This window comes from Scatophagus argus, chromosome 10, assembly GCF_020382885.2.
Source record: "Scatophagus argus isolate fScaArg1 chromosome 10, fScaArg1.pri, whole genome shotgun sequence".
Lineage (NCBI taxonomy): Eukaryota > Metazoa > Chordata > Actinopteri > Scatophagidae > Scatophagus > Scatophagus argus.
The window spans coordinates 14,802,014-14,817,855 of record NC_058502.1 but is presented as its reverse complement, the minus strand read 5'-3'; the positions used below and the strand labels follow the sequence as shown (position 1 = coordinate 14,817,855).

The 15,842-nt window shown below is 39.7% G+C and overlaps 2 protein-coding genes across 3 annotated transcripts; both read right to left on the bottom strand.

Moving 5' to 3' along the window:
- Positions 1-65: 65 nt before the first annotated feature.
- Positions 66-1,869, bottom strand: prr18 (proline rich 18). Of its 2 annotated transcripts, XM_046401716.1 has the most exons (2): positions 818-1,869; positions 66-696 (listed from the first exon to the last, which is right to left on the bottom strand). In XM_046401716.1, exons 1-2 carry the CDS (start codon positions 1,764-1,766, stop codon positions 692-694), a joined length of 954 nt encoding a protein of 317 aa, XP_046257672.1. In that variant the 5' UTR covers positions 1,767-1,869; the 3' UTR covers positions 66-691. The 2 variants fall into 2 exon arrangements, with proteins under 2 accessions (XP_046257672.1, XP_046257671.1); XM_046401715.1 differs by having other exon boundaries at positions 66-1,864.
- Positions 1,870-2,883: 1,014 nt separating this feature from the next.
- sft2d1 (SFT2 domain containing 1) lies at positions 2,884-14,300 on the bottom strand. Its single transcript, XM_046401717.1, has 8 exons — positions 14,027-14,300; positions 13,244-13,330; positions 12,097-12,179; positions 9,824-9,905; positions 9,402-9,437; positions 9,248-9,306; positions 6,862-6,891; positions 2,884-4,609 (listed from the first exon to the last, which is right to left on the bottom strand). The coding sequence occupies exons 1-8, from the start codon at positions 14,090-14,092 to the stop codon at positions 4,570-4,572; spliced, it is 483 nt and encodes a 160-aa protein (XP_046257673.1). The 5' UTR covers positions 14,093-14,300; the 3' UTR covers positions 2,884-4,569.
- Between the last annotated feature and the right edge of the window lie 1,542 nt (positions 14,301-15,842).

The following is a 15,842-nucleotide window of genomic DNA, read 5'->3' as shown; positions in this document are numbered from 1 at the left end:
AGAATTATTTAAGAAGCATAACACAAATCAGCTTTAGAAAAAATTAAAAGGGTCAGTGACACTTATTAAAAAAAAACATTTTACTTCAAATGGCATAAAATCATCAGCTGAGAAAATGTTTGACAGTACAAATATTTAGTAAATATTAAATACTGTACATCACTGATAAATCCCTACAAAGGATAAAACCCTCTTATCAGAGGAAACACAAACAGTCCAGTTTGGTTTTATAAAAAACCCTGTTGTTATTGTTCTCCAACACAAAGGAACGATTTGGCGTCCCTTTACGCAAACCCCTCTGCCAATCCACAGGCGCCCCACTGAAAACAAAAACCATGTGCAAAGGACGAGAGCATTAAGGTATTCAGTTCATTCATCAACAAAACATTGGTTAGACATTAAACTCGTAATGAACCATAAGCTGCAATTAAGCTTTAAAATCGTATTTTTGTTGAGGCAGGGGAATGTCAAATGTCCTCTTTTTCCAAATAGAGCTTGTGAATGTATCTTTAAATTTCTTGAATAAGTGTCTTTTTTGTGACATTTATTTCAGCAACCGAAACAAATTCCTCTGGAGACAAAGTGTCCTCCAGCTTTCAATCAGCAGGCAAAACTCAAGACTCGAATTTAAAATGCCATTGCAGCAGGACTGTATCGGTGCACACCTTCCACGCGTCCATCATCTCTGCTCTCAGTCTGTTGAAAAATGAAAGATCAAAAGTCAGATGTCAGCAGCTTTTAAGGTGCGGGAGTGCAGAAAGTTTGTCGACTTTTCCCAAAGCAGCGGCATTTTCGACTCCTTTGAGCCATTCCTTACATTTCCTCACAACGGTCTCATCCACGTCTCCATCCTCTTCTTCATACTCCACATCGTCGTACTTGTACTGATCATTCAGAAGAGATATTTTAACAATGGCGGTGATGTCCTGCTCGGCGCTCTCTACTTTGGCCACCGGAGCGCAGCCTTTGGATGCTCCGTGCGCCTTTTTGGATGGAAAAACTCGCCTGTGCCGAAAGTCCGCGGAGGCGCAACACTTCTGTTGCTTCGCCATCATCTGCTTTTCCAGATTTCGTTTTTGGATGACAAGAATGGCTTCAGGGGTGAGGCTGAGGGTAAACTGAATCTCCTTCTTCCCTTCCTCTTTGTCATGGAGCTCTCTGGTGGAGTCCATGGAGCTGGAGCGCCTGACTCCTTCCGATGAGTCCTGAGGTTTGGGCACCGTCAGCCAGGAGCATTTTCCCTGGGTCTCCTGACCGGCACCCTCCTTCTGAGGTGGCCTTTTACTCTTCTCCTGCTGGGCTTTTCGTCCCAAATTCCTTAAATTCGCAGATGTCCAAGAAATTGACTGCTTCTCCTTATCGGACCCAGCTTTCTCTCTGCCGGGTTTGCTGGTGAGCTCAGGCTGAGGAGGCACTCCGTTGGCTTTCTTTTTCCCGAATAGCTCCCTGCCGGGAGAGGAGATCCGCTGGTGGAGGTTGATGGGTGGAAAAGGCATTTTGTGGCTGGAAGCGTTCAGGGTATAAAAACGTGCAAGTGTCCAAAGTGCAGACGAGGAAGCCCTGCGCAAAGCGACGAGCGGCGCTCTGCGGGCATTATCCGACAACGCGGTGAGGAGAGGCTGAAGTGCACCTGTTGTCCGCACTGAACAGGAGTTCAACTGGTGCACACACACGCACAGCCTGGCTGCTTTATGATCGGGCTGGCAGGAAGGCGTGGCCAGGAGAGGAACCAAACAAAGCCACGAAAAAAACTGCGGTGATGTCATTTCATAATTTCCAATAACTTCCTCAACCTATGAACCACATCCTCTCCGCTGACTTCCAGTCATTGGACTCATCCAGACACATAATTAATGTGTTTAATAGATAATCATCCTGAAAAATATTAATAAGCTGTAGTGTGAGATAGATGGATAAACTGAACCCCCAAGTGACCACAAGTGTGGGGTTTTCAGGTATTTTCAGATGAGACTTAGTTTTCGTCTACTTCTAATAATTAAACTGTAACTTTAAACGGAGACATTTATTGGGGGTATTAAAAACTTCTTTAAACAGTCCCAATTTTAGCCAATATCATTTTTTAAAGAAGTACCTCACAAATTACAACTAAATGTAAGGTTTTTTAATGTTCATGCTGTGAAGGACTTGTATACTTGTACACAGCCTGAAAACAGCTTTGGACCATGACAAGTTGAGAAACACACAAAAGGTAGATTTTTCTTCTTTAACTAGAACATAAACCATTAAACCCTACACGGTCATATGCATATACCGTTTGGTCCCTGGTGCCGAAAGTTAACCCTGACTGTCCTTGAACTAATGAAACATGTCACAATGCAGTTTGATTTTATCCTTCCAGTCAGTCAATATAGTCTCGTATGTCAATGGACCGATATATGTACTGGGTCCATTGTTGTTCATTCAGCTATGTAAGGCACTGAAAGACATCTGGGGGGGATACACAAACAGTCTACAGTATTGATTTCTCCTCCTCTCTGCTGTCACCTGCACTTTCATTGGACAGTTCCACAATATGCTTCCAAATGCTTCCACATCTATAGCTTTTAGACTGTTTATTTGATACTGCCTGAGGAAACGTTTTGCCATTCAACAGATTATTATTCAGTTTCTCTCATTATTATCATATCAAAATGTGGAATTTAAAGCAACTACGCTTTTAGAGATAATTTACATTATGGTGTATAAATGAATTGCTTTAAAACAGGAAATCGTATTTAAGATATGTTACATTAGGCCTGCTTGTGTTTGAATGTCTATAAAATGAGACCAAAGTTGTGCTTCTGTTGCTGAACATTATAAAATACTCCTTTAACAAAACACAAAAAGCTAATTATTCCACTGACTGCATAAAAAAAATACGTGTAATGATGAAAACACAAGCCAAGTTATTTATTCAGTTTTACAAGATGATGTGGATAATTAAGCTGAGAAGGACACACAGACTTGGTGGTGGTGGTGGTGTGGGATCCCTCTCCTCTCTGACATAACAATGGATTAGTTGTAATGAAGAAGAAACTGTTGGGAGATGCTAACAGATTGCTGGGGTCAGAGTGCTACCCCCTTCATCCTCAAACTTTGCCGTAATCCCAACAAAAATGGTGGGCAAAGAAAACAGATCACAAAAACAAAAGCACTCTCTTCATTCAACAGAATTATTTTATCCCCAAGATTAACTGCTCAAGGATTTGCTGGGTCTCTGCCAAGTTAGTTGAACAAGTAGTACTGAGGGGAGATTTTGTTCATGCTAATCCACCATCACATTATACAAGCATGTGATGAAACTGTGGGGGCTGCAAAACAGGAAGTGCTGTCATTTAGTAGCGTCAATCAGAAAGAAACCTGGAGGCATGTTTGTTAAAACTTGAACAAATCAAACAGCTCACACACAGGGCAACAGAGCGAGCTGGGACTTTCTTTATGGGGTTGGTAATGCCACAATCAGATAAAAATGTTTTTACAATAATTTCCCAAGAAAAACTGGGGCGCAATCCATGACTGGTTGCCATGCAAAGGTATTCTGTAACAAATAACACCTCCTCATCAGGATAACATGAACATCTGCACCACAGATGGGGGAAGGCTGAGGTTATGAATCTTGTGGAGGTGGTTGTCATGACAACCGTATCCTCAAAGGCTATACCATCATCCAAAGCAATATAGGGAACCCAGTGCAAGCTATACTGGGTTATTAGGTCACATCAAAACCACAATGCTCAGAAAAGCGTAATTAAATGGGTCACTGCTACATCTGGCAGGAAATCAAATCTGCAAAGGAGAACGAATTTTAATATAGTCTGATGAGCTGGGGGGGGGAGGGGGGGGCAGGTATGTTCAAACATACTGAGCACTAACAGACAAGACAGGAGCTGCTTTTTTAATCTCTTTAGCTGGAAAAACCTCACAAGTACGGTGGATCTCGTACAAGCCAATGCATCATCAGTGAAGCAGGGCCTCAATTGCCTCAGGGAAAATAATCATAAATAAACAAGGAAGCACATCTGAGATCCTTTTTATACATCAGTGCCTGATAAACAGACAGAAAACAGAAAGGTGGTGTGTTTCAATAATGTTTGTGTGCAAGAAGCTGGAACACCAGAAGAAAATGGAATCTGGAATCTCACACTGTTCACTGTTCAAGGTGTAAATATGTATGTTTGATCAATAACAGATCTCTTCATATGTATGTATGCAGCATTACAATGCTAAGGCACTTGTGCTGTAAATAACAATGAGTAGCAAAGTCAAAGTAATTTCCCTGCAATTACACGATATAAAATTCTCTGGAAATAAAGGAATATCTTTAAATATATTAAGTAATAAAGGCATACATGTCTCTCATCAAAGGTAAAAGAAAAGTGTTACAATCTGATTATACTTATAGATCTTCAGCTAGGATTAAAAAGAGAGAATTCACAGTTTGGAAAAGCCAATGTAAAAATCTGGATAGTGTATAAACAACAAAAAGTAGATGAATATTTTACAAAGCCAACCATCTTGCATTTTGCAAATTAGGACCAGTCTTCAAATTAAATTGTGCAGTGAGGAGTTCTAAGCCAGACAGGTTGTGAAGCACTTCATCACCGCATCCCTGTTGGAAAAAAAAAGGGGGGAAATGTGTGAATAACATTAACCAAGCATCATGAACCAAGAAATAAAGAAAAGAAATAGAAGACAAAAGGAATGTCGCCTGAGTGCTGTTCTAAAATTACTCAGGGAAAAAAAACAAAAAAAACAGTGGAGGCAAAATTCTGTCATGTGTACAAAATTAAAAGCGACAAAAAAAGCACTTCCATCCTTTGTTACGATGATTTGGGTGGGGCTCATCATGAATAAGTGAGTGTGTTTTGGCGGGGAAGCACCACATGTTCAGAGTGATGGGGGGCTCCCTTTCTCCAGGTACTGTGTGTTGAGGGATGATGCAATACGAGCCATCACCATGGTTACCATGGATGGGTCGTTGCTTGCTCCTTTTCCCTTTCACACTGCTGGCTCTTGCCATCGGTGTGTTGCTATGCAGACTTCGCCTGCAGCCACAGTTAAAATTTCGGTGGAGGAGGTGTGAAACCCGTCAAGGTTAAAAGGAGAACGGGGGATCATAAGCAGTCTGAGAGGGAGGAAGGGAGGTCGGTTCACTTGCTCCTTCAGATGCTCTGGCTCATCCCTTTGATGTAGATATATATATATAAAAAAAAAAACACTCAACACCAGAATCCTCACATTCTTCTTCCCATACAGCCTGAGGTTTGTTTTTTTTATATATATATATATATTCACTTGAAGCTCGATGCTATTTTTGCTTTCCCAAAACCTTAATGAATAAATGATCAGTCTCAAAGAGTTCCCCTGTTTCTGATTAAATATCAGAGCAACAGTGGCCCTAAAGCACTGTGGGAAGTGCACATGCAGCAGGTTTTAGTACACTGGTCTGCCAGCGTGAGAGGTTATAAATAGGCAACAAGGCAAAATACATTAAAAGATCAAGTCCACTGGCCATGTGGTGTTGTGGCTGGCCAGGTATCACAGTTTGTTTGGCCACAGACAGGAAGAAGAGATTGCAGCCTAATGCTTTTCGACGTGTCACTCAGAGGGATGTAGGTCTGTCATCAAAATATGCTGCTGCCCCGTGACAACATGGCAAACAATGGAGAGCTAAATGATCCAAATTAAATGAAAAATGGATTAAAGTAAGGAGCTTAAGGAGGGTGGACAATATGTAGACAAAAAATATACAATACAAAAGCAGTTACAAGTAAATAACTGACCACTGAGATTTCAGTCACACCAAAATCTCAGCAGTTACGTTTGCATTTAACTATAGGAATTTGGTTTTTGGAAAGGTGGCACAGGAAAAGGTCTTTGTCTCAGCTTTGTATTGTTAGGTTGGGGGAGGGGGAACTCGGAGCAACTATAGGACGTCTCTCAGCTGTCAGGATGGATTATAGGGTTGCCCAAATACACAAGGCACTTAGTGGGGGGGGCGCATGAGGGCTGTGGACCTCTCACCAAATGAGAAATAACCCTGTTTACAGCTGGACTGGCAAAACAACATCACACCTCATGCTTGACTTAGGCAAAGCACCAAGGTGATAACCCCATATGAGACAAGAGGTGAGCATCTGCTTTTAGGGAGTATTTTCTTTCATTTAAAATTCTATACAGCGGTTTCAAGGCTTTAAGGCTCTACTGTATATTGCACATTATCTATAATAAAGACAAAGCAAAGCATTATCATTGGCTGTCATGTAGCACAGTCTGTGTGGGTCTTGATCTAATCCAAAGTTTGCATTATGCTTTAATCCCATAGAGCTTAACATAAGCTCATCACAAGTTACACTGCTGGAGAAATATTTTGGTAAATCCAACTGGAAGAGCATAATTCCACAAGAAATAAATTCATTTGGATATGACGGATAAAGCAAATAACGTCACAGGGCAAAAGCACAGAGGAGTGTGAAACAATAAGCTGCCATTTGTTGCTGAGCTGCCACACACTCAGTGCCGGCACTGGGGGGGAGATTACAGCCATATGGTGGAGGCAAACAGTGTTTAGAGGCAAATAAAAACATGTTTTCATTGAAGGGTCACTACCAGTAGTGCCTCCAGTTTGTTGTGTGGCAGCACAGCGTCATTTGTAGACAGGGTGTTATTGAGATATAAATGCTAACTGAAGATGCATTTCAGGCCTTGTTTGACAGCGTCTGGTTTCTCAGACGAGGCTCAGGTGAAAGGCGTGTTCTTATGAACAGACTGAATTCAGTAAGCATACGAGTGAACATAAAAGACAGAACGATTTAAGGTCTATGCAGATATAAGGTCAATCATGTAATCATGTTGTCTCACCTGGCAAATGGAATGTAAGAGATGCTATACCTGCAACAGAAAAAAAAACAAATAAAAAAATCAGGATGAGGGTACACATTGACTGGTTCTGTTAAAGTTATCATTACCATCAAGTTAGTTACTACAGAGAATTAGCATTTATATTCATATTGAGCAATGAAAGCGATGTTTCCTCTCTGATGGCTTCGGAGTTGGAACTGGTTTTCCACGCTGTGAGGACAAATCAGTTAAAAATCTGAAGCAAAACAGTTTTGTTTTTAAAGCTTCACCATTACACAGACAGTTCAATGCATCTTGTAAATCGCTCCACACACATTTTTAAGTACTTCAACATATATTATTATTTAAAAAGACTTAAGTGTGTTTTAATGATTCTTGTCTGCACCTCCTGGGTTTATAATGATGTGGTGTCTAAGAGATTTAAAAGAAAAAATAATAATAACAACACAAGAGCAGAGGACTTAAAACAGATTTAGGACTTAACAGCAGCATAAGAATGGGTTTCTAGCCAGCAACAAATCAAAATTTAAAGTATGTGTTCAAATGCTCCATTGAGGAGTAATCACTGGAGTGAAGCGTGTTTGATGTCACTCAGCAAAGGGATTTACCAAACGTGACTGTAATGAATCTGTAATCTTTGCACTAATCACTACAGACAGATTGGTAGCCAAACACCAAGTACAACTAAAAACATGATACCCCGTGCTGGAACTGATTACAGCTGAAGTTTCACAAAATAAAGTCCCCGATCAAACACATATTTCAAGTATGTGAGGAATTTGGCACAGCCATTGAATGATTAACCGCAGCCCAAGCGTGGAAATGACAGCCATCTTATTTGACCACCAGTTAGCAAGAAACCCTTGTGCTGTCCACATTTTTCAAGTGAATGTTTTGAAAGTCTAAATTTAATAAGTAAAGTGAGCACAGCAAGTAAAAGCTATCAGTCCTGTTTTATTATTAAACTTCCCACTGCCAGCCACACTCCACAGTTGGTCAGTGTCATCCTGTAGTGCTTCAGCCTCATATGGTGACTTCATAGAAGTCAGCCCGAGGACTGGACTTTGCCCACCGCAGTGTGTGTGTGTGTGTGTGTGTCAGCAGCAATGTCTTATTATAGAACCACCTTCACACAGACGTCCGAGTGCCTGCGTGGGAGTGCACTATGCCCCCAAGTCTGTTAAGAATGAGCTTGAGATGTGTGACTTGTGGTTGTCATGGTGATGGCTCTGAAAACGTAGACAGAACGGAAGTGAATGTGCTACATGTGGGGGATAAAATGCAGTTAAGGGGCTGACACACTGATATTCTCCACTGCCTTCCTCCTGAGTTTCTGGGAGTTAGTGTTTCCGCATACATACAAACACTTAAAGTCTGTTGTTATTGCTGTGCAAATATGTTCAAATCAATGAACATACAAGCAGCGACATGTCCATACACATCACACACAGTCCTTATTATTCACTGGGGAACTCAGCCCTGCTGACCTTACCGCTATATGTGCCCTTTTCTCTCTATCTGAAATAACTGCAGGATTTTGACAGTCACATTTAAGACTCTGAATTTGAATTAGCTAGAGCTGTGACCAATAATTAGTCACATTATCAATTCAAGCTATTATTTTACCTTTAATCAATTCATTACTTAATTATCAAAATTATGTACAATCCTTTTGCAGTAGCTACAAACAGGAAATGAACAGATATGTTTAGTAAACCACATGAATGTAAAAAAAAAAACAAAAAAAACTTTGGATACTGCAGTATGTGAATGAATGTAACTGATTCTGATCTATACCTTTTACACAAGTGGAAGACATTAAAAGCATTACAAACTTCTTTAAAAGGAACCAAACTAATTAAGGACCCAGGAATGACACATATTCTCACTAGGCCAATTACCTGGAACTTTAGTTATCGTGGGTCACGAGACAGCCGGCAGACACTTACACTTGCGTGTAAACAACACAGGCGGAAATACCCGTCTGTTTCCAATAGGTCCACACCGTTCCTGGCACCACCTCTTCCACCATGGACCAAAAATACTCTGACCTACCATGATGTCTAACAATCCACCAACCAGTCAGTGACATCTACTTGTTGACTCAACAAGTTAGGTACAGTGTGGCTGAATGTGCAGTGAGACAATGATTTTGTACCTTTAACCATTTATAAATAGATTGCCTCACACATGTCAACAGCAGTAAATCAGCTTAAAGCATCAGCAGTGTGATTAACTCAACTCACAGACAATTAATGCAAGCCAAAGCAGCTGGCACAAAGTTCTCTGTCATGGACAGACGACTTCATCTGGTTGGGTGTGAGTGATGTGTAACTAACTGCAGTACATTGGAGAGAAGTCTCTGAGTCTGTCAGGTCACACTTACCATGTCATCGCCAAAAACTGCAGAATACAGAAGATGATAGCCAGCCCTTTTTTACCCCACTGTAAAATAAAACAGTAAATAGTTATTCCAATAGTTGAAAACTAAAATAATACAACTGAAAGTGGTTGTTTAAAACCATGTACTATCTACTTACCCAAAACACAGCACACAGTGTTAAGACAAGGCAGAGCTGGCAGAAGGAGAGAACAATGGTTATCTTCTTGTATGAAGAATGACGTTTTGGTTTTTTTTTTACACTCAATTTCTTTTAGCATTTCACAGGAAATCTAAAATTCTGTCTAGGAAAGCCATTAAATCTGTCAACAGAAAACATCAATAGTATCAAGCTGAGATGTATTGTCAAGATCAGTTGCTTTATCTGCGCAACGCTTTAAGATCACAAAGTGAGGAGTACTGGCTTTTTAATGCAGTCCAAGATCAGCAGGCCACAGAACTTCTACACCCTCAACAGTTGGTGAAAGCAGATATAATGTGAATGTGAAATAAAATATGTGCAGTGAAGCATCTGGCTCAACGTGAGGTTAAAGTAAAGTAAAACAATAGTATAGTATTTACCAGCATAACAATTGTTGCTATCAGTCTTGTTGGCTCAAACATGCGTTTCAGCTGTTTCATTGGTCCCATTAGGAAGCAGGTGCTTTAAGGGAACAAAAACAAAGAGAGGAGTTATGCTTTTTAACCATCAGCGAAAAGGCGCATCAACCATTTTTTAAAAACTGTTAATCCATGAAATTACAGTGATTATGTTTTATCTTCACATCAGGATCTGAGCATTCATCATCGTGCCGCTCAAACAGGGGGAAAATAAATTTTGTTACAACTCATATATATGCAATAGGTTGGGTTGAAAATGAATCCGTTTCATATAAACTTTATGATAGAGGTGGATTTCAGAATAGTTTTCAAATACATGCGTGCGTGCCCACACACACACACAACAAAAACAAATCTCTTCTGACTGACCTCTGGATTGTGTGGCCACCATAATCAAACTTACACTACATGGTGCAGTTATTAGCGGGTAAATATTTAATGTCCAGCACTAAGATGACACATTGAGAACCTCCTACATGATGTATGCGTGACGTCAGTAAATGTAACAAGACAAAGGCTTTCCCCGCTGACGAGGCACGCAGCTCTGGGCTCGGCAGAGCTGCGTGGGTAGAGGGAGTCTGTGTAGCGTCACATCTGTTAGATGAGACACGAGAGTAGTCTGTGTTGACGCAGGCTCTGCTGGTCTGCTGAGAGGGATGGATGCTTTTTTCAACCACTCAATATGACAGAGACACTAATGATGTCCACACACATGCTGCTACTGCTGATCAGGGAGAAGGACGACAGCATCGTTAAAGTGCAATTACTGATATGAAACTAATGTCTCCTTTAGACACAGAGAATCGTTCTATAAGTGTAACTTTGATTGAACAGTTAAATTTGACAGCTTAAGTTTGGTTCAAAGCTTTTTCTGATTACAAAACAACAACAACAAAACACAAAAGACACCATCTACAAGTCTGCCAATTCAAACTGAACATTTTTACTGTGTCCAAAGGGGGTCATATTACTAAGAGGGGGGAAAAAAACAATAAATATTCATGTATTCATATTCATGAGATAACAGTATATTGTTAACCGCTTCATTATTTTGACACTTGCATTTGATCCGTTAAGGTAATGACTCCCATTTTTGACAGAACCAATTGTCTAAAGTAATCTCTTTACAGTCAAAGTCACTTGAAGCTGAAAACTTTTTTTATGATCCAGAATATGAGACTTTGTTGGTTTGGATCTGTAGTGTGGGCTATGAAAGCAAAAGATGATCCAGTTTGTTGACACATCTAAACCTTCTGGACATGTGATACCCGAAACAGAGACTACCCTGTCTGGAAAAAAAACACCCTCATCAATGGTTCACTGTCTGTCAAAGAAGTCAAAGACATCGTGATTATGTTAAGGCCTTGGATTATCTAGATTAAATAATCCATGATGTTTTAAAACCCATTATGTTGCTGATACCTACTAAAAATAAAATTCTGATGTTACTTAACCATTACATGAGGATGTTCAGAAGTATAAACACTAAGGAAACAACAGCATCTATATGTCAGTATAGCAGCATTATTAGAGCTCAAGCCACATCCTCCAGTTAGTGGCTGAATGCATGTCACACTACGAAAGACAAATGTTTAGACTCGTTTTAGACTTAGATTTTTTTTACAAAAATCTGAATAATGCACCAACATGATTAGATGTCACCTCTGTGTCACGCAAAAAGACCTGTCACTGGGAAGGAATTAACCTTGTATGCTCCTATACAGAGAAGAAATGATTTACTCAATATACTCCCACAGAAAACAGGTTGGCAAATAATGATAACATGAATGTAAATACTGATGTCTGCTGTGCTTTGAGTGACAAATCAGACAGTCTGTTGCCACTGACCAGTGGCACTGCTGTGAGGTAACAATGTTAATCACTGAGCCACTGTACTACATGTAGTGATTAAACTTCCCAAACAAAGTTGTAACTGCAGTTCAGACCATTCTCACTTTTATGACTCAGACTTTACAATGAGACTGTAAAAGGCAGTGTTTTGTTATTTCAAACAATAAACAATAAAATGCAGAATTATACTAATGCTACTCTTATTAAATAATGGAGATGATCTTTTAAGATATAATCCTGTGGTTTGGAGCAGAACTCATAGTTACCACTGTTTATCACCAGTAAGCCTAACAGCAAACCTTTAGGAAATGTGGGGCTGTACCAAGGACGAAGACATTACAGTTCTCAGACTGGCCAAAATGATGTGAACCAACGAGTCTTACCTGGAAAGAGCTGCGATATTCCCTAGTGTGTAGAATACAGCAAAAAGCTTGATTCCATTCGGAAGGAAAAGCAGCGCTGTACCCTGGTCAAACAGCAACAAAGATCTCTGTCAGCTACATAGAGTAATGTCACCACACTTTCGCTGAGACAAAAGAAACATAATTAAGCCTGGACTTTAATAAGACTGAAGGCTTAGATGTGTTTCTTTTGTTAACTGTTAAAACAAACCAACATAAACCGAATTTGGATGACTGTCCTGTGTTTTTACTGAAACCTAGAGGGCTCCCCCTAGTGCCAAAATATCATAAGGCTTTGTTCAGAGCCACTGCCAAGGTAGTATTCCAAACCACATACAGAGTCAGCCAAAATAATGTATACACACATCCGGAAAAGAAAAACACGCATAAACATTTAATTTGTATACACACTTATATACAAATAGATACCTCTTTTGAAGTTTGATCAAATTACGAGAACACTGTGTACTGTTGTACGATGTTTCCCAACATATGGCATGACCCTTTTTTCCTGATGTGTGTATGCATTATTTTGGCTTACTCTGTATATGTTCACTAAAAAAAGAAGTAAATTCAGAATATTACTTATTTCTAAAAGAAAGAGGAGTGTGAAGCCCCCCCCCCCCTGGCTTTGCGGTAACAAGTAGGTTTTGAAATGTACGAATGGAATACAATAAAAGATTATATGTTCTTTTTGTTTTTTGACAAATGCACAGAGATCTCCCAACTCTAAATTTCACCATCCACGCCTACACTTGAGTTTGTGTTTGGGCTTTGTCAGCACGAACTATGCCTATGCAGTGGCTGCAAAGTTTAATCAGCAAATGCTGCCTGTTACAAGACTTCCTGTCATTTGAACTACAAACGACATCACAAACTGAAACTTTCAGCTTCTTCTTGCCATTAAGCAACCTTTACATGTTACCGTAATTAAGTATAACTGTGTCACTTTAATTTGCAAGTGCAAGAAAATAGGGATTTGTCTTGTCATTGTACCTACGAACATAGCGCAAGCAAAAAAAACTTGAACCATTGCAGACAGCATTACCGCTGACAGTGTTTGTACACTCTGCATTCCTTCAGGAAAAATTCAGACTGAAAATTAAGGTTTAAAGTCAAAGACACTCACGAGTATTGAACACAGGATGCCTCCAGCAAAGCATATGCAGAACCATTTCACCCGGGTGCTGTAGCTGAGAGAGGTGGCATCAAGGACCTGGTGAGAACAATGGGAGGATATCACAAGACAAACCCCAATGACTTGCAGAGAGAGCCACGGGCTTCCTACTGCTGAGTTAATCATGTCGACCAGAGCCAAGCAAATAACACCCAGCTACTATGTTATCTTAAAACACATGCACACAGCACAGAACATTATGCTGGATACTGAACTTATGCCAAATAAATAATATCTGCAAAGACATAAAAAAAAACTGCATGCATGTCAGAGCACGGTAGGCCAAAGTGTATCTTTAACTTTACAACCATTAAGTTACCATCACGATAGATCAGTCAGCACCTTACCTCATTTCCTCCTCACTGTGAATGCGTGTAAAAGTATAACGAATAACAAATAAATACAGATAATTCAATGCTGACAAAAGAATATGACAGCTAGTTTTAAAAGGGGATACAAAACACACAGAATAGAAACATAAATTGTTTTGTTAGCTGACAGAAAGGGAAGGCTACAAAGCTAACGTTAAGCTAGTATCAACTGACAGCTAACGCTACTAACACTAGTCAACTCAAAGAATATAAAACCACATTAGCATAACAACAGGTATCTGGACAGAAACGTTGAGCCACAGATAGCGCAGTGATATCATTTTTTAAAAAATTATTATTACTAAACTTTCTCAATGTACATAATGTTAGCATTAGCAGCGCATACTGTCATAACAGTGGCTACCTGTGCAGTGAGACCCAACTCTTCATTGTCCTCTTGTCCGCTTAACACACGACGGAGCTTGTCCATCACGAGAGACTAGATGTTAAAATGGTCAGCGAAGTCCAAAATTTTCAGAGTTTCTAATTGTACGTCTGCTGTTTATGTGTCAAAGTTTTGACCGTAGAAGTGGTAAGTTTGACTTCCTGTCTTTCCTGAAAGATGCTTCCTGTACGTGCTGACTTAGAATCGGTTTGTTCGTAGTCAGTGTTTAGCCTAATCGCTGGGGAGGTGTTTCAATAACGGACCACAGATCAGTTTGTGAAGGCAACTTCTGTAAAGCAAACATCCTCCAACTGTTGCTACCTTTCAGTGCTGTCGGAAATTACAAAAACAGTTTACGCACTAACAAGCTCAAATTGTACTGACAGTGTTGTCATTAGAGTGTGACTCACATCTTAATGTATATCTAATGAAAAGCAGAAGCTGACGGATATCGTTTATTTAACCAAAGTCAACAACACTCATTAATCAAAAAAATATATGCACGTAAGCTCATTTAAAGCTTGCAAAGCTTGGACAGGCAAATAATTCTTTGTCATTGGTCTAAAAAGGTCATTGTTCCTTTGCTTGTTTTGTTCTATTCACTTTTTGAGCACACTTCTACATAGGTACTCTTGGCTATTCTCAAATATATGGTATAACTCTGACAAGCTCCCGGGCGTTACTTTTCTGGTGTTATGTCGCCATCCAGTGGTGAAATGACGACAAGGCAGGAAACAGTTGGAACTGTCACTACAATGTCTTTCTGGTATGAATGTTTGGTAGTGTTACAAGATTATCTTGTACAGAGAAAGTCTCAACTAATTCTACGCACCATTTTAGCTTGCAGGCGTTTGTGCCAAGTTTTCAATTTTACAGAATGGAATATCTTTCAGCATAATGTGCGTTAAAGCAGTTTATGGGTCATGGCTATATTAAAGTCGTCTTGCCCTTATCAAGAACAACTGGCGCCAAACCAGATATAGTTATGGGGTACTTTTGACTTTGGGTCACACTGTACTCCTGAGAGACATAGTTATTGACTTGGCTTTTTATGTATAGCCCAGAAGAAATATAATTGTCCTTAAATACGCAGATATTGCAGAAAAGATTGGCAAAAACACAATCAAAAGGAAAGGGTGGCACTGAAAACACAGATCATTCTGACAGCCCTCAAGATTACTGTGTATTTGCAGATATAAAACAGACTATGAAGCATTGTCTTACAGGTGGTGCATTTACAGCAGATGTGAAACAGTATCTGTAAATGTATAAGCAAAATGGAAAACTTCCATTCTTGGACACAGCCTTCTCACTGTTATAATGGACATGCATATCAAGACTGGAGTCATTTTATCTGTCGCATCTGGAGCTGTTAACTAAAGTTTCTGGTACCTTAATAATTGCAAAAAGTGCAAACTAAAATCTAAACATTTCAGTTGTCTAGGAACACTTCAAGGGCTTGGTATTTTAAAAGATAACGGTTACAGGCTTACTACATCGTACATTTACTACCAACAAGCATAGAACATGTAAATATTTTGTCCTTGGATAATGTATTTATTCAACATTCAAATCTCAAGCAGCCAAAAGAGGAACATTTGCTGGATCAGTATATATTGTCTACTAGGGAGTACAGCTCAGTGTTTTTCTTGCCTCTGTTTTCCTGTGCATAGTGGTTGTACCGGTGTGTGTCTTGGATACTTAAATAGGACAATCTGCTCATCTTCCCTTAACCTGTTGGCACAATTGACAAAATGTGAATGATGGATCTTTGAAATACCTTGAAAAAAACAGT

Excerpts from the sequence above, each read along its gene's own strand:
- prr18 (XM_046401715.1), bottom strand. The coding sequence starts at position 1,766 with ATGACATCACCGCAGTTTTTTTCGTGGCTTTGTTTGGTTCCTCTCCTG.
- sft2d1 (XM_046401717.1), bottom strand. The coding sequence starts at position 14,092 with ATGGACAAGCTCCGTCGTGTGTTAAGCGGACAAGAGGACAATGAAGAG. Across the intron at positions 9,906-12,096 it reads AATATCGCAGCTCTTTCCAG|CACCTGCTTCCTAATGGGAC; the intron begins GTAAGACTCGTT and ends GTTCCCTTAAAG. Across the intron at positions 4,610-6,861 it reads TCTTACATTCCATTTGCCAG|GGATGCGGTGATGAAGTGCT; the intron begins GTGAGACAACAT and ends TTTTTCCAACAG.